Source organism: Triturus cristatus, chromosome 9 (assembly GCF_964204655.1).
Source record: "Triturus cristatus chromosome 9, aTriCri1.1, whole genome shotgun sequence".
NCBI lineage: Eukaryota > Metazoa > Chordata > Amphibia > Caudata > Salamandridae > Triturus > Triturus cristatus.
Genome location: NC_140592.1, coordinates 809,467,314 through 809,487,125, shown reverse-complemented (window position 1 = coordinate 809,487,125; position 19,812 = coordinate 809,467,314). Strand labels below are relative to the sequence as shown.

General features: G+C 47.4%; 1 protein-coding gene across 2 annotated transcripts in view; it reads right to left on the bottom strand.

Moving 5' to 3' along the window:
• The window catches only part of BRF1 (BRF1 general transcription factor IIIB subunit), a 1,136,639-nt gene that overhangs the window by 50,330 nt on the left and 1,066,497 nt on the right, over positions 1 to 19,812 (bottom strand). For both annotated transcript variants that reach the window (XM_085626219.1, XM_085626218.1), the window contains exon 16: positions 2,435 to 2,486. In XM_085626219.1, coding sequence (XP_085482345.1) covers positions 2,435 to 2,486 — 52 coding nt within the window. The remainder of the gene's footprint in view (positions 1 to 2,434; positions 2,487 to 19,812) is intronic.

Here is a 19,812-nt window from a genome sequence, read left to right as displayed (position 1 = left end):
CAATAATTTGTTAATTCTAATGCGTTGTTAAGATCATTTTAGTCAAAGACTTATTTTATTGTAGTTGAAGTGCAGTGATCCTCATTTTTTTTCTTCCTTATCCCTTCTTTTGAAAGTGGTCTAAGGCAACTTGATGTGGTCTCATGGAAGTCCTGAAGTGTGTTCCTCTAGCCCCATCATGAGGCTCAAGGAAGGGAGCACGGATTAGGTAGGGCAAGATTCCTTAACTTGTGAATTCTCCCCAGGTGTCGGACTGGATCCTGACGCCTGGGGAGAATTCACAAATTAAGGAATCTGCAGCTAGATGACTCAATCAGAAAAACCTAAATTGAGGTCTCAAAAGATAGAGTATATCATCTCTAAGTTTGACAAGCTTATTGAATTGCTGCACTGACCCATTTAGCCGTGTCACCCACTGTCTAGCTTTTATGGAGCTTTTGAATCGCAGGTATCGAAGTACAAAAATTGCCCCTTTTGCACTTCCGCCACTGAATTGTCATTGTAAATAAATCCTCTGTCTCTACGTTACCCATCACTTTAATACACATATCTACCATGCCTTGAACTTGTTAAGAGTCTGATTATAAAAGATAAATATGGGTCTGCAGAATGCACCGAGGGGCGACAGTCCTGTGAAAAGAGGGCTTACACCCTCCATAACACAGCACAGGTCATAAATTTTTCCAAGCAGCCCACAAGCGAAATCTTCTCTGCCGTAGTCCTAAGTATGCATATCTTTGCATTTCCAATGCATCTTGATCCAGTAAATCTACCAAATCTAACTTCCCAGAAATAAGATCCTAGAATCTGCATTGGCAACATAATGAATAACAATAATTGTAAGAGTGCTTTCATCCTAATGTCATATGGCAGTGTCATAACAACAATACGGCATTCCACTTCTTTACATCATCTTTTAATGCAACAGGGAGGAATATTAAGGTTTTAAAGCTAGTTCACATTATTTGGTGTTAACACCACCAAATACTGAAGCTTATATGTCACAACTCCCATCGTACTACATGTGAAGACCAACATACCCCCATCCATCATTTCTGTCATAGACATTATATATACAAGCTGAGTTGACCCAGGCTATTAGCCACGTTCACCCAGTGGCATACGTACATCAGTCACATATATAAATACACTGGCAACAGGGTGAGCCGATTCACAAGAGTATTCCAACAGGAAATGCCCGAATTTCTTGCTAGCTCTGAAATGATGCTGGCAACAGTTTTTTCATGGGGCAAAAAAAGTGGTGGCAATGACCGCATGTGGCTAGTTTCCCTGACAAGATCAAAGTATTTCAAGGGAGCCAACACAAAGCCACCACTGCTACTCTTAAGACGTGCATAGTGTTTACCTATACCTGAAAGCCAGACCCCAGCAGAAATAGACAAAGTACTCCACGGAGTATCAGTCACTCAACCCAGTAAATGCCATTTTGCTATCTGGTAACAAACTATATACACTGTGTCTTCATTTATGGACCTGTAGAATCAAATCAATCATTTTCCAACAGGTAATCGCTCTCTCACAACCACATATGAACCTAACTTGAGCCCAAACTGATCTTCATGAGTAGGTTTTGGTACTTATCATTGGCCAGTACTCTCCTCAGGAGTTTTCAATCCGCATCAAGGAGGCTTGTAGGATCACATTGCACTGAGTCTTTCGCTATGCTCGGAGACGACCACAAGTGGAGAAGTGTGGCTCAATGATTAGAGCAGCAGACCCTGATGCAGAGTTCTAGCCCGGGACCAGAGTTCAATTCCCCGCCTCGGCGGGTCTTGGGCTCAAAAATTCCATGGACCTGATAATTCTCGCCTCGGTGCCTATTCCAATCATGGTGTCCCACTCTGCAACTCTGGGCAATAGCTTGCTTAATCTCCACAATGGCCCCCACAACGCTAGGGATGCCTGGCCTCCACCTTGGGGGTGCCCAGGAGTGGACGCCTCACAGGGAAAGCCAGGATGGGTTCCACAGCGGTATTCGTGCAAGCGCCTTGAGACCCTTGCGGGTGAGTAGTGCGCTATACAAGTATCAAATTTATTTATTTATTTATTATTATACACTCTTTTACAGTGGTAAAGCGTTTCCCTCTAGGATTACATGGCCAACTTTACCAAGGGGGTGAGTAAGAGGGAGGGAGACCAAATACCTCTGAATTGCATGTAAAACTTTATAGTAAACCCAACATAGACCAAATATTTGTATGTAGACTTTTCTGGAGAATATACCTTGCACTATTCAACTTAATACAATAGAGCTTTATAAATTAAATACAGGTCGAATACTAATTGTAGAGTATCTTTATATGCAAAATACAATATTTTCTTTTCTGATAACCTATTAAGGAGAAAGTAAAATCGTTCACAAAACGTTAAAGAGTAAACATGCAAATTTGTAATAAAGTTCATAATCAAATACCTGCTGGACTGCAGTCTTTTTGGCGGGTATGCCAGAAACCATTGGCCTCATTCTGAAATTAATAAAAAAGGTTTTGTTATGAAAATATTTGAAAGAATCCTTAACACAAATGAAGTACAAACATCACTTGCTGGAAAGAAAAGTATATCATTATTGAACAGTATTTTAAATTTAAGAAAAGAGAATGACCAATTCCACAAATATGCAGCAACATCCTTGCAAAACACATGACAAGCACCGCTCCAATTCTTAGACTATTTTAGAATGACGTCAATCAAACAAACAATAAAATGAAGGGTGTGAAAAAGGACACTTGAAAAAAATAAAGATAAAATGTTTACTCGTAATATTAACCGAAAAGTTCAAGTTACTTACAGTAGTCTCTCATGTACTCTTAGTCCGACTCCACTGGCAAAGTATGCAACCTCACCAGTTGGGAAATTTGTACTTTTCGCTTAAGACAAAAGATTAAACCTCTGGAAGCCCAGATGCAGGATTTGCTCCACACTATCTGGGAAGTTACCACCACTCACTCTCTGTCACCAGCTTATCTTCATGTCAAGCTTTCTCCTCTTTGTATACATCGGTATCAAATGTTTATGGAGGAAAAGCAACAATAAGTGGTTGGTCAACTCTAAGATGGAGGGATCGCTGGGAATAAAATTAGTCAAAATGAATACATTGTTTTTCCCTAAATCCAAGCCATCCTTCCTCCAGAGTGATGAGATGATTTAAAAGAATCCAGAAACTCTGCTTCAGAGAAGCTAACTGCTATAGCACTTTTCTTGTCCAAATATATTCTTCAATATGACTTGAACAAATTCAGCATCCCACCAGGAGGATAAACTTTAAGGTGGCAATTTTGCAGACACATCCGGTGGAACACACCATCGGAAAAACACCAGTTGCCTTGGTTCTCTATAAATGGCATGAAAACAGAATAGGAGAGCAAGCCAACTGATCATATATATCATTTCAAATCTTGAGACATCAGAATGCAAAGGATGCCTTTGAGAGCAGATTGTCACAATTAAAGTAACCAGATTTTATAAGATCAAGTAAAATTCAGAGCATCTCCATAAAATCCAGGTGAAAACGGTACTCTGCAACCATATTTTGATTTGATGGGGGATTTGGGGAAGACTAGACTACAGATTAGGAGATGTAAGCAAAAACAAACTCTCAGTTCATCTGAAGTCTGAGTTATACACTGTAAAACATTTTCACAAACATCTAGTCTCCACAGAAAAAAAATATATGGCTTGTTTCAGGAAAGATACTGTAACCCACTTGGTCGACATTGCCACAATGAGGAACATGATCTTTCACGATAATGTCATGGGAGGTGAAAAGTCTGATAGTCTTATGGAGTAACCTGGTTAATAAAACACACCAAAACCAAGAGTGAGGTCTCCAAACAGAAAATGTACAGGCAAACGAAATGAAAAAGTGCTACATGGCATTTTGCATAGAGAAACACTTTTTTAAAGGAAAGCCTAAAAGTGCCATTGGAATTGCAATTAGACTTCACCTGGATAGCCATAATGGGTAGGTGGAATCAAACGTTTTTGGGAGCAGGTAAATCTTAGGAAAAACCTGGCATTTGTAATTGTGTTGAGGGATTTTATTCCTGCCCGCCTTTGGGATTTCAATGTACCTTCAATGTATACCAAGAAGGCAGCGGTGCAGACAGAACGGATATTAGTTGTAAAGTAGTCCCTCATGCAGTTGAGCATAAGCGCTCAATTGGAGGAAAAAGGATACACACAACCAATAGCATTTGGTGAGGAATGAATAGTCCATTGGGCTGAGCCAGGAAGTCGTTGACAAAGTCACAGACAAATTGTTGGAAGAGGCTGGTGGAAGGAGGCCAACAGTTGGAAGAGGTGGATCCAAAGCCCACTATGTATATTGTAAGCAACAGGTCTGCACTGTCAAACCCCAGACTAGGTCACATGTCAGCTACTAATAAGATTTAACACTGTCTCTTGTGCAGACTGTTATTTGCAGTGGAAATAAGGGAAAGAGAGGAACTGGAGGAAAAAACACATAAAAAGATAGGTTAATTTACAAGCGGTCACAAAAGCAGCTGGGATCTTCACAAATGCAAGAAGTGAAAAGGTTGCATCAGGCATTGTCTGTGGACATAGGCTTATCTATTGTCTGTTTACACCACCGCCTGAATGGCAGAAACAATTTAATGGTGTGCAACTCCCACTCATGAGATTATAGCATCACCCATCAGCAAAGAAAGTGACATCACTGGATCTGCTCTCAACCATCAGCACAGGAAGTGACATAACTAGATTTCCAATCATTCACCTGCACAGGAAATAAAATCACTGGTTTCCCGCCAAAACCATCTTTAAAAGAAGAAGCCAGGCAAGAGGATTTCATTTCCCATCACCCAACAATGAAGGGAGTGACATCACTGGATCTCCAATTATTCATCAGTACAGAAAGTGACATCACTGGATCGCCCATCATCCATCTGCACAGGAAGTGACATCACTGGTTTCCTAGCCTCAGCACCCTGCGATCCTGCCCCCCTAGTATGACCTACTTAATGACAGCTGCAATGTGAACATGCGCAGTAGGTGTGCCAAAGGTGCACCAAAGGCAAGCCCATCCGTGCCTAGACTGTGCCCCGGGTCAGGACCCCTGGACCTCCCTCTACCAACTGATATCCAGCTGTGCTTCTCCATATTATCCACCCTGGTTTCCACCTGCCGCACTGCTGCCATACCGCATCACACAACACGGAAGGAACATTCAAATGCACCTCCTGCTAATTTTTATGCACTCTCCCACACACTAGACCCACCACTCTCGCTTCAACAGGATCCAGCACCCCACATTCACACAAACCAGTCACCCACTCAAGCTAACCTGGACTAAACATCACCCACACAACACGCCACACTCTGCTATATGCTCCTAAAACCTTGCTCACTCACCAAACACACCACAGAAATATAGGACCTACTACCTGACCATGCTCCAGATCTGCTCTTCCTCACAGAAACATGGCTAAAACATACCTCTGCACTGGACATCCCTACAGCCATCTCAGCTGGCTACAAGATTGCCAGGCAAGACACTTAGAGCAAGCCCAGTGGTGAAGTCCCCATCATATTCAAAGAGACCATCCTCTACATCACCTACATGGACACTCCCACCAGCTACAGGGAACAACTCACATTCAAGGTAGGCATTACAGACAACTGCTCCTTGGGTGCAACCCTTGTATACAGACCATCGGGACCCCACACTAATTTTGCCAACAACATCACAGACTTTGTTTCACCCTTCATCGTCACTGCCAGAACCATCATCCATTCTCCTCAGCGACCTAAACTTTCACCTAGAAGACTGCACCAACTCATACTTGCAGCCCTTCTAGAAAACCTCAAAAACCTTAACCTCACTCAGCCCATTACCAAACTCACCCACACCGCTGGAAACTTATTGTACCCGATTTTTCTCACAATCTGCATCACAGTCAAAACATCAGCAACTTTAACCTGGACAGACCACCCCTTTATCAGTCCCAGAACACCAATTCACCATAGACCAACCACCACCGGAACCGAATGCAGCAGATGAAAAAGCATCACAAAATAGTAGTGGGTTTTGGCCCTCTCTGCACATCAGCAACTTGCTAAAAACCATCAAGAACTTCGACAGCTGGATCACAGAATGCGGTGACATTCTGACTCACCTCAAGCGCAACCCAACAACAGAAGCCTGACCACAGGCCAACTAGTACACAAGGGAACTCAAGTGACGAAGCACCACTATAAGCATCTGGACTGCAAATAGAGAACATTTAAGACACCACTGATAAAAGACAACTTCGAATCAGACCTGAGACACCACTGCCAGCAAATAATTAACACCAGTGCACAACTCTTGCAGATCGCATCAATGCCAGCAATAACAGCAGCAAGGAAATCTTCGCCATCAAAGATTTCACTACACCCCTGCCATCTCCAGCACCATCACTCCCACCCAAGACCTTTACAACAAGCTCTTGGAATTCTTATGTAACAAAATAACCTCCATTTACAGCATCTTCATCCCTCAATCAGACACCGTCACCATAGCAGCTCAAACTTACATCACGGTCGAAGTAATAACCATGACCCTGTTGCCTGCCATAAGCACTATCGAAATTGATGCTACCATGAAAATCATCCATTCGGGGAAGGGGGGGGGGGGGTGCATCTGACCCTTGCCCCACCACTCTTTCATCAAACAACTCCTAGCAATCAGGAAGGCACCGATACCCATCCTCAACACTTAAATACACTCAGCCACATTCCCGGACATCTGGAAACATGCCACCATCATGCCCCTGCCCAAGAAAACATCTGCTGACCCAGCCATGCTTTCCAACTACAGACCAATTTCCCTCCTACCATTCCCAGAAAAGCTCTAAGAGAAACTAATCAACCAACACCTCAATGACCACCTCAACAATCAACGGCTTCTTAACATCACGCAGTCCGGATAAAGGCTCAGCTAGGGTACAAAAACAGCATTCATCGCCGCGACAGACCACATCCATATGACCCTTGACAAAGGAGAAATGGCAGCCCTCATTCTCCTGGACCCCTCTGCAGCATTTGACCCAGTCTCACACCCTATCCTGCATGAGATTGGCATCCATAGACCCATTCTCCGCTGGCTCGGCTCACTCCTAACGGAGAGAACACAAGATGTCAGCCTGGCATCTTACTCCTCGGACGCCTGCAAACTCATCTGTGGAGTGCCTCAAGGTTCATAGCTCAGCCCCACTCTCTTGAAAGCATACATGATCCCAAGATCATCCACGCACACATCATCAACATTCTTTCCTATGCCGATGAGACACAAATCACACTGTCCCTCTCGGATAATACCCCCAACACAAGAAACGAGTTTGCCACCTGCATGACCGAAGATGCTAACTGGATAAAAGCCAAATGTCTCAAGTTCAACACCGACAATACAAAAGTAGTGATCTTCGGCAAGAACACCTTACCATGGGACTCAAATTGGTGGGCAGCCGAATTCAGACCCAAACCAGCACCCATTCCAAGAACCCTGGAATAATCATTGACAGCAAACGAAATAACAGCACAAGTCAATGCAGTCACTGCATCCAGCTTCCACATCCTGAAGACGCTGAGAAAAAACTTCAAATGGCTCCCAAGCAATACTAGAAAGTTGTCAATCACACCCTAGTCACTAGCAAGTTGGACTACGTGAACACCCTCCATGCTGGGATCACCAAGAAACTCACAAGAAGACTACAAACCATCCAGAACTTGGTAGCAAGACTCAACCTTAACCTCCCACACAGAACGCACACCACATCTCGGGGAGTTCCACTGGCTCCCAATACACAAATGCACTCATTTCCAACTCCTCTCACACACATTCAAGTTACTATACAACTTAGGGCCCACCTACCATAACAGTCACCTGGGATAAGACAAGCGTTTTGAATCACAAAATGGATGGTTGTTCCATCCCACAAAGGTTTATTTTCCCTCCATACAGAAGTCAATGCCAGGAACCATCAATATATTGCCTAAATGCCCATCAATGCCCTGGTTTGCCCCAAGTATCATCCACATACCCATAAATGTCATGAAGAGTCCATGGTAGCACCAATAGGTTGCGGTTAATTTGTGCCTGTGGGTGCTGATAGACCCAACAGGCACTTATATTAGGAGACGGGCACACGTTAAGCTCTCCCCACAGATGGCGAATTTGTTAAAAAAAATCAAATCTTGGTTGCTCGAACTTGCTCCACTGTTTGCCAACTAGTCCCATGATTACGCCTTTGCTTTAATTTTCATGATGGATGTCTTCACCGTCACTGGCCGCCAGCCGATTTTCCTTTGACTAGCAGCTATAATGGCTCAGCTGGATGAGAACGGGCCGCTGTGCAATTGCTCCCTGCAACTTCTGAAATGAAGTACTGCACGTGCCCAGTACCACCTGCCCACCAGAGTGACCATATCTCCCTCGCTTGAAGAGGGCCTGCATCCAAGCCCCACTTGCAAGGATAGGGCTGGCAGACTGCAGAAAGGGACTCGAGACCTGCAACTTTGACGGAGATACAGCGTTCAGATACCTCTAGGGTGACAGTGCTGCGCTCTACAAATGCTGTCTGATTGATTGATTGATAAGATGGTCTTAGACACTGAAGTACAGACAGTTAGGTTTCAGTTTTCATGTGCTGTCGAAACATAGTCCATAGTGTCAAAAAGAATGAGTGGAAAGGTCGAAGAGGAGAAATCTAGTGAGTTTGAAAAGAAATGGGCGAAAGGAGGAAGTTATGTGATCATATCTTTGTGTGCATAAAATGAGAGATTTGTCAAAGCATAGGGATGATGTTTTCATATCTATTTCTCATCTATCAGTCTTGTAATTCCTCGAAAGTCTGCTGGTGCTATAAGGGCACATGGAATGACAAGAGTGGAAAGGAGGGGTGCATGGTGCCACTATAAGTATATAAAAAAAAATACAGAAAGCAAACAACAGAGGCATGGGCTGCGACAGGTGCCTGGGGCTGGGGATGCATGTGAGAGGGATTTATTCACCCACCGGGAGTTCCGGGGTCCAGTGACCAAGCCAAGGTGCAGCTTCCATGGAGCCTGGGCTTGTACTGGGAGAGGCAGATGTGACCCCTCTGAGACGGGAAGGGATATTCCCGTCACAGACTACACCTTTGCATATGGGATGCAGAAATTTTTATTGGAGGTGATTTGACAGCGGAAGAGGGTCCAAGCCAGGGAAAAGTGAAACGGGTAGTTATTGCTATCACTTTGGAGAGACACTGTGAGCAAAGACCGGAAATGTAATGTGGTGAGGAGCATTAGGTGTACCAGAGTTCCCCTCCCATTTCCCACAGGGCTACAGGTTCTCCTCCTTCTATCACCACAGTGCAGACTTCTTTTCCTTTAATATAACGCAGCAGGATCAGCAATCGGTCTCCATCCAAGTGCTCGGGTGAGGAAGGCCTGTTTATTTCTCTCATATTTTAGGGCACCACGTCCTCTGCTGTCACCCTCCCGGTCTCTGTAGTACTGCAGCCTGGTTTTTCTAAAGTCACCTAATTACTCCTCCAAACTTCTCTCACCCACTATTCTAATCTCGGACCACAGATGAGGCCAGAGTACAACACCTTTGGGAGGGGTTTGCCAGCTGCTCTGACTTCACTCCGTGTCAGACCTCCCACAACCACCAAGATAGAACTCGTTGGGAAAATTAAATAAACAATCTCCCATAACCAACACCACAGAATATCTGTCGGGGAAGCAATATCATCCCATGGCACCAATCGCTGATGGGAAGTTGAATGCACCAGAAACATTTAGAAAGAGTTCACCTGCACAAGTCGGCACAACTTGTTTTTTTAATGGCTTAGTTCCCAACTTTGAAATTGGGATCAAATTCAGGATTTTCCTACTACAACACAAAGACAAAACTGTGTGACCTTGGGCAAACCACAGTATCCCTCTCTTCACATGTTCAATAAATATGCAACCCGGGAGTGCTTAGAGGCAGGCTAAACACGTATGTCAAGAGAGATAGGAAAAAAAGAACTTGACTGTTCTATTCCGCATTAAAGTACCCAGAGCTGGTTTTGTAATTGTGCGAGTGTCCTCGTTCGCTGCAGAACTGCAGCTACACTTCCTGTAGATCTTTCCATAAATAGCAGCTCTTCTATAGATTATTTTTTGTCAGGTCAGGGTTTTGTGAGGACAGACATGGCAAGTACTTACCGGACATTTGCTTGCTGGGCCAGCTGAAGCATTAAACCACATATATCCGCAGTCCATGGCTGTGGGCCAGGAGAATATTAACAAGTTTATTTCACAGAAGATCAATTCATGGCTATGCCCATTTCATTTTTCTTACTTAAATGAACAGCCAGAAGTGGCACAGCTTGGTTTCCTAATGTTTTTATTAAGAAGCAAAGCACAGACCTGCTTTCAACACAATGTCACTGGCCTGTACCGAGGTGACAACAATCTTTGTGCCATTTCAGAGGCAATTGCTTTTTAATGAATGTAACCAACATTGGGCTATAAAACGCACAACCTAGTCACATTTAAAAAAGAAAAAAATCTAAGGGGGGGTGGGGCTCTTCCTAGGGAAGGTATGCTTGCTTGCTTTACTCTCTCCAATCGAGTGTGGGCATTATTCATGGGGGTGGCACCAGGAGGCATCAGTGGGGAAGGCGCGAAATGTGCAGGACCACATGGCGAAGTGGATGGCGGCCTCTTAAGAAACATTTTCGTCAACTCTACTTGTTTTATTTACAAACTAAACATTACTAGCAGTTCATTGATGTTGGTGACTTAGTCAACTAAAGCCTGACAATGTTTGTAGCTGACATTTCTGTCAGAGTCCCTGTAGGATCAAGGTTCACTTTTAACAAAAACAACCTAAAGCAAGATGGTTTTCTGTCAGTCAGTGAGACAGGCAACCGAAATAGGCTTGGCTGCCCTCCTCGTCGCCTCAGCTATACATTCTATAATAGGTAATAGTTTCTTGCATATCTTCCCTACAATATGCTCTTAATACCCCTAAGAATACCAAGGAAAAAGCTGACACCGATACAAAAGCTGTATGAACATACTCTGTCCCTGGAGCTGCCCAAGGGCGCAGACGTACCGAGGACCGGACTCCCTGCCCTCCCAGTGTAACGGTGCCCTGTACTACTTCACCCGATCATTTAGATTTCAACCCTTGGCTGACCAACAATGCATACTATTTGGGGGGTGGTGCAAAACAATAACACAAATGTGCATATCCAGCGGCCAGAAAAAGACAACATGCAGTGATATTTCATTCTAATGGAAAGGTTGTTTCTTTAACTGGATGTAAAAAGAGGCGAGTAAATTACACCGTCTCATTATAATGCAGAAATAGGGCGGCACTCGCTTCGTTCTCTCGCCTGCTTAGGAGACAGATCATCTAATGCTCCCAACCTGCAACCCTAAATGACAAGATTACCGCTGTCCTTTGTCAGATAGTGAAGCTGATTCTAGTTTTAATAATACCCGTGAAGCCCCCCCCCCCCGCCACCCCCCCCGTAATAGCTTTAAAAACATTCCGTTGTCTCAATGGCTGCCAATCCCCCCAAGAGAACTTATTTGTACTGTTACTTGTATATAGACACATAATGTTTCCTAAATTACAACGCATGTATTTATTCGTACAAAGCACCCTGCTGCCCAGTGGGTCTAGTACTTCACGCTATATATTCCTGCATAAAAGAAGTTATTTTAAATAAATATACCGTTACACCGTTCCCTGACTCATCTTTTGAAAGTACAGTGTATGTATCCAGCAATGGTACACTGAATGAGCATTAGTCACCCAGTTCCCATGGTGCGCAGCCGCTTCTGCCCTGGGGCGCTACGGTGGCTGAAGCAGGACACATCCAAACGCAGCTGTGTCCAACCGAGAGGGGATTTAAACTGCAGTTCCCTGCTTGGCGGTGTACAGCACTTAGAATGCAGTCACGGCCACCTGGCCACTTAAATATTAATATGATTGCATTTTAAGCAATTCATTTGAGAGACCGATGAACAAGAGAAAATTCTTGTTAACCTTTTAGTAATACGTTCAAAAAACTTCTGGCTGTGGAGAATATGTATACGGCATGCACCTGCAGGACAGCATATTACAGTAATATAGCGCTTGTTAGCTTCTGCCCTATCGCAAATAAGTTCGTTAACTATATAAAGAAACATCTTCAATCAGAAGACTTTGGCTTTGCTTAGCAAGTTGAACAATTAACTCCACATTTCTTGTAAGTGAGGCACGGTATGTTACCCTTACGGCACATTAACAACAGAAGTTTGGCGGTCAGTTCACAGCGGGGTCAGTTTGTGTTCTATGTGACCCTCCCACCGCTCTTTCAAGCCTTCTGGGCATGTCCCTCCAGTCTGCAGTAAAGCAGCACACAGGCAGATGATGGCTGGTGTCTCAGTTCCATGTGCGAGGACCACCTGTAAGAGGGGTGGGGCCTCCGGTGTTGCCTTTCCACTGGACCCTGCGTCCACCACCAGTCTTGTGAGGGCATTACCAGAAAAGGTCCGGCTCCGACCCCGTGCGTCGCCCGAAGGTCGTCGAAGGAGCCCAATTTCCCCTCAACAAATGAGTCTTAAAAGCGGGATAGCCTGGCACAGCCAGCCACAATGGCAGTTACGGTGAATACTGGTTGTACGGTGGGAGATCTATGAATATATGTCCTCCACAACCATTTGGCCACTTTAGGCAATACATGGTTCCCAGTGGTCCCCCGATCGTCACTTAAGAACTCCTTAAGACGGTACCCAATTCGACTGAAAATAATGATACTACCACGGAGGAGTACCTAACCCTCAATAGCTTGTCGGAGTTCTCTACTCTTAACGATAGAGAAAGTTTATAATCTGTTATCACTGGCCAAATCAGGCTCTCCTACTGATCCATGACCTCCTCCCATTTTACAACTGGTCTCCGAAAAGATCAGTACACATTTAGACCCTCTCTTCAATGAGGTTATCAGTTCTGGGACTTTAACCCAGTCCTGGAAAAAGGCATGCATTAGGCATATCTTGAAGAAACCCGTCTTGGATCCCACTGAGGTGAAACACTATCGTCCAATAGCGCGTCTACCGATACTGGCTAAAATCTTAGAAAAATCAATTAACATGGAACTAACCCACTATTTAGATTGCAATAATCTCCTAGATTCCACCCAACATGGCTTCAGACATCGCCACTCAACAGAGTCGGCCCTGATTATGGCCACGGAGGAGATTAGTAGACAGTTGGATGGGAGGGGGGGAAACACCCGTCCTCATCCTACTTGAACTATCAGCAGCAATTGATACCGTTAACCATGCGGTACTAATGCGGCGGCTGAAGGTAATAGGTATTAACCCTACTCTCCTCCTTTATGGCATCTAGGGAGCAGAGGATCTGTTGGGACAATCTTACATCAGAAAACTTCTGCCACCCCGTGGAGAACCACAAGGCTCAGCGCTATCACCAACCTTGCTCAATATCTATATCGCCCCTCTGGACAAACTAAACCGAGATCACGGTTTCACGCTGAGCTCATACGTAGATGATCCTCACAGGCGGTCGCTCCTTCCTCGCTGCTCTGCCGCTCGCCTGCCTGCTGCCTCACCTGCTGCCTCACCTGCTGCCAGACCGCTGACGGTTACCGCTGACCTCTTCTTCTCCGCAGCCCTCCGCTTCTGCCCACAGTCCGCCTTCCGCTTCTTCCGCCTTCCCGCTCCTCACTTCTCACCGGCCCCGCTGCCCCGGTCACTTCCCTGCTTTCCCGCCGCTGCCCCGGAGCCCCGCCTCCCCTCCTCGCACATTGGTCATCCCGCCTCCCGTCTGACCCTCCCTACCGGCTCCTACTTAAGGGGTCCCTGTCGGCACACTTACTGTGACCCCTGTGACCTCACAGGCGGTCGCTCCTTCCTCGCTGCTCTGCCGCTCGCCTGCCTGCTGCCTCACCTGCTGCCAGACCGCTGACGGTTACCGCTGACCTCTTCTTCTCCGCAGCCCTCCACTTCTGCCCACAGTCCGCCTTCCGCTTCTTCCGCCTTCCCGCTCCTCACTTCTCACCGGCCCCGGTCACTTCCCTGCTTTCCCGCCGCTGCCCCGGAGCCCCGCCTCCCCTCCTCGCACATTGGTCATCCCGCCTCCTGCCTGACCCTCCCTACCGGCTCCTACTTATGACGCCCCCTCAGCGACCGCGCAGCGGACGCGCGCAGCGGGAGCGCCGAGTGAGCGCCGAAGGTGTGCCAAAGGTAAGCCCGTCTGCGCCCGTCCGCGCCTGGCCCGCGCCCAGCGCCAGACCCCCTGGCCCCCGCGTCCGGCACCCGCCCCGCAGGACCTACGATGCCGCCACACTCATCGCACTCAACACCGCCCGAACCCCCGGTTGCCACCAAGCATCCCCGCGACACACCCATGGACCCTTCGCCTGCCGATCCTGCAAATTCTCCTGCCTCCGCACCGGCACCGCACCCACCAAGACGGACAACAGCAACCACCTGAAGTGCATCCTGCTCAACACCCGCTCCGTCCACAGACACGCCGTGGAACTCTGGAACCTCCTCGACACCGCATCTCCAGACATCGCCTTCCTCACGGAAACCTGGATGAACGCCTCCTCAGCCCCCGACATCGCCATAGCCATCCCGGACGGCTACAAGATCATCAGGAAGGATCGCGTCAACCAGACCGGAGGGGGCATCGCCATCGTTCACAAAAGTACCATCCGCATCTCGACTGACTCCATCGACACATTCAACGCCGCCGAATACCTGCACTTCCAGATTCACACTGACCCCAAGACCACCCTCAGAGGCACCCTCATCTACAGACCCCCTGGATCGCGCACACAGTTCTGCGAAGACATCACGGACTTCATCAGCCCTCACACCCTCCCCTCCGCCGACTACATCCTCCTAGGAGACCTCAACTTCCACCTGGAGAACAACAACGACCGCAACACCACCGCCCTGCTGGACAACCTCGCCAACCTCGGACTCCAGCAACTGGTCAACACCCCCACCCACTACGCCGGCCACACGCTCGACCCCCTCTTCTCATCCAGCAAGCACGTCACCTTCAGCCACTCCACCGGACTTCACTGGACTGACCACAGCTGCGTCCACTTCAGCTTCCAAAAGAACACGATCCGCCACCACCCGAAGCAGGTTCCCCACAGAAACTGGAGCAAGATAACCGTCGACCAGCTCACCACCTCCCTCAGCCAGAACCCACCAGGCAGAACAACGGACTCCAACACAGCTGCCCTCGACCTCACGCAGTGGCTGACCTCCTGTGCCGATGACCTCTCCCCGATGAAGAACCCACCCACCAGACCCAGAAGCAAGAAGGCCCCCTGGTTCACCGACGAACTCAAGGACTCTAAGAAAACCTGCCGCACCCTCGAGAAGGCCTGGCTCATCGACAAAACAGCCGACAACATGACCGCCCTCAAACTCGCCACCCGGAGACACCACCAGCTCATCCGCACCACCAAGAAGACATCCCTGAAGGAGCAACTGGACAAGAACGCCCATGACAGCAAGGAGCTCTTCAACATCGTCAAAGAGTTCTCCAACCCCAGCACCAGCAACAACGACATCACTCCCTCGCAGGACCTCTGCGACTCCCTCGCCTCGTACTTCCACCGCAAGATCGCCGACATCCACATCAGCTTCGGCGCTCCACCCCCGCACCCATCGGTCGAACCAACACACCTTGCTGCCACCCTCCAGACATGGACCAAGGTGACCCCCGAAGACACGGCAAGCATGATGAACACCATCCACTCCGGATCGCCAACCGACCCGTGCCCCCACCATGTCTTCAACAAGGCCGCCGCTACCATCGCACCCTACCTCCGAAACATCATCAACACCTCCTTCGACACAGCCACCTTCCCGGAGTGCTGGAAGCACGCCGAGCTCAGCGCACTGCTGAAGAAACCAACAGCGGACCCGACCGACCTCAAGAACTTCCGCCCCATCTCGCTCCTTCCCTTCCCCGCCAAGGTCATCGAGAAGATCGTCAACAAGCAACTAGCCGCCTTCCTCGAGACGAACGGATCCCTCGACCCATCGCAGTCCGGATTCAGAGCGAACCACAGCACCGAGACCGCCCTCATCGCAGCCACCGACGACATCCGAGCCCTGCTCGACAACGGCGAAACAGCGGCACTCATCCTCCTAGACCTCTCCGCAGCATTTGACACCGTCTGCCACCGCACCCTAGTCCAACGCCTTAACGACACTGGCATCCAAGGAAATGCCCTGGAATGGATCATCTCCTCCCTCTCCGGCAGAACACAGAGTACGCCTCCCCCCGTTCCGCTCTGAAGCCAACGAAGTCATCTGCGGCGTCCCGCAAGGATCATCGCTCAGCCCCACCCTCTTCAATGTCTACATGAAACCCCTCGCTGCCATCGCACGCCAACACAACCTCAACATCATTTCCTACGCCGACGACACCCAACTGATTCTCTCCCTCACCAGAGACCCCGACACCGCCAAAGTCTGCCTACACGAAGGAATGAAAGACGTCGCCGAATGGATGAACATCAGCCGCCTGAAGCTGAACACGGACAAGACAGAAGTCCTCATCCTGGGACCATCGCCCTCCGCATGGGACGACTCCTGGTGGCCCCCGGCACTAGGCACCGCACCCAAACCAACGGACCACGCACGCAACTTGGGCTTCATCCTGGACTCCTCCCTATCGATGACCAGACAAGTCAACGCCGTCTCCTCAGCTTGCTTCCACAACCTTCGCATGCTCCGCAAGATCTTCCGATGGATCCCGATCGAGACCAGGAAGACGGTCACCCAGGCCCTCGTCACCAGCAGACTAGACTACGGATACACCCTCTACGCCGGTACAACAGCCAAGCTTCAGAAACGACTTCAACGTATCCAGAACGCCTCCGCCCGACTCATCCTGGACGTCCCCCGACGCTGCCACATCTCGAGCCACCTAAGAGACCTGCACTGGCTCCCTGTCAACAAGAGGATCACGTTCAGACTCCTCACCCACGCACACAAATCCCTCCACGACCTGGGCCCAAGATACCTCAACGACCGACTGACCTTCTACACGCCCACCCGCCATCTACGATCCGCGAACCTCGCCCTCGCCGTCGTCCCTCGCATCCAGAGAACCACCGCCTGAGGAAGATCCTTCTCCCACCTGGCGGCTAAGACATGGAACTCCCTGCCCGTCCACCTGCGACTGACCCGGGACCACCTCGCCTTCAGGAGGCAGCTCAAGACCTGGCTGTTCGAGCAGTAGCATCCCCCCTCCCCCAAGCGCCTTGAGACCCTTCCGGGTGAGTAGTGCGCGATACAAATTTCTTGATTGATTGATTGATTGATTGATTGATTGATTGATTGATCTGTCTCGCTGAGGGTCTGAAGAGTATTATGGACTGGTTGAATTTAAAATTCCTCAAGCTTAATACAGATAAAACAGGTCATGGAGTTTGGGCAGGGTCCATCTATATGGAGTCCATCGTGGTGGCCAACTGAGGCAGGTAAATGCCCTGTTCCATCTACTAAGGCAAGAAACCTTGGAGTAATATTTGACACCCAGTTAAGCTTTGCAGGACAGATCAATCACCGACTCCCTCTTGCTTCTCTCTATTGAAAATTCTGTGTAAGATCTTGCGTTTTATTCCTCTGGACCTCAGGAAAAAGGTAATAGGACCTCTAATCCTCTCAAAAATTGACCACGGCAATGCATTATTTTGGGGAATTAACTAGTATCAGACTGCCGAACTGCAATCATTGCAGAATGCTGCAGTACGAGTACTACTTAATATCCCTAAATATCACTCCATTTCCGCTAGCATTAGGCAGCTTCATTGGCTCCCAATCCAACAGCGTGTGGAATTTAAAGCTCTTTGTTGAGTACATAAGGCGCTGTACGGTGGGGGAGCCATGGACATGCAGAAACCATTTCTATGGTATTCCCTGCAACGGAATCTTTGATCAGCCAATACAGGACTAGTTCAGGTTCCCAAGACTCAAAAAGCCAGATGGGGAGGTAAAAGCCTATCTCACCGGGCAGCCAAATTGTGGAACAAACTGCAGAGTATTATTAGGCAACAGGCTTCTCTTTAGGAAAATGGTCAAGACCTGACTCCCCCCCCCCCCCCCCCCCCTCTCAATAAACTTCTGTACTGAGCCTGGGCAAGTGTGACACGTCACCCCTAGCGCAAAGATGCCTCAGCATGCGTGCGCTTTATAAATATGTTACTTACTTGTTACTTACTTAGCACGGTGGTGAATAAGGGCTGACTTCCCAAGTACGCTACTATTGCCCCTAATTTCTGCGTCACCGGGTGCCGCCAACCACTCCGCGGGCCACTGCAGCTGCACTGGCTGATAGTATAGCTCGTAGTTGGGAGCACCTAGGCCCCCTTTTAACTGCTCTTTAGACTTAATTGAATTGTTGAGATCATACCACACATGAAGCATCTAAATTTCCAAGATGGCAGGCATTAACATCCAATCAATGCTTTTCCTGTGACGCTGAATGCAATAGCAGACTTTCTCGATTTATAAATGGAGAATTTATCGTATTTGTGGGACGATTCTAATGCCACACAAGCAATATTTTCATATTAGTTCTCATATATGTACAGAGAAACACATTAATTTGGACACATGTTTTACATATGTAGCTTTAATATCAATTAATGATTAATCAGCTCGACCCTAGTCAGAGGCAGAGTGCCACACCACGACTTCCACGTTGGAGCAAGGCAGTATGTTTTGGCGTGCCTGTGCAAGTACGTAGCCCGGAAGCGTCGAGGACACTATAGCAGCAATTATAAACAAGTGTCTTTCCAAAAATGTTTAGAAACCTTCTACGCGCTGCCAAAAGAGCACATCATGCATGTGACTCTACAGAGCTATAGGCATGGTTTTCCCATTCCTCTTTTTTGTAAGCATCAACTTTCCAATACCCTCTTTTACCCAAGGTCAATGTATGGGACCTCTTCTTGAGAGATTGTACATTAGCCAGAGAAAGTACATGTACATACTAAGGTTTACTTTAAAGAGTAGTTAAGGCAATATTTGATACTGGTGCAAACTTGTCTCTGACTTAAGCCTTGTACTAAACACGTTAAACATTTCAATCCACTACAGTACTTTTAGGATTCTCTATTAACAAAATTACACATATTTACACTTTGTTTTACCTTTTCTTGTTATTAGATTGCAGGCCAATAAGGAATTTTTGTACATTAAACGTCACTATTTGCTACATGACACAAACAAATAAGGATTTATCTAATGAATATGACACAGAAAAAGTTGAATGCCCTTGTAGTTTGCTTTCCATATTAAAAAAGATGGTCTGGTGATGTTTTACAGGTATCTGTAATTTTGTTTTGTGCGCTTCTGTAACGCGATGGTAATCATAGTTTAGTGGTCTTAGAGCGATATTAAGAGAAACCATATAAGTTGGTAAAGGATAACGGAGTTTCCAAGCTGAAACTAGGTGTGGTGCCAATCTGTCTTCCTGCAGCAAATAACTGTACAGAACACAGTATCCCAAAAACGATGATCTCAAAAAGGTGTTAAAGCTGTGATGGCGGAAGAGTGCAAGAGCACTTCATGTGAATGGGCAAGAGAGTATTGGGCATCTGACCAGCAGATAAATCTACCCAGCCTTGTCTATACAATGGTAATGCGCATTCTGGCATCAGTTACCACACAACCTACAATGCACATTCAGAGTAATTCAAGAGGGTACACGCTTCTGTTACATTGAGGTGTATACTTTGACACAATTGCCTACCTGAGCTC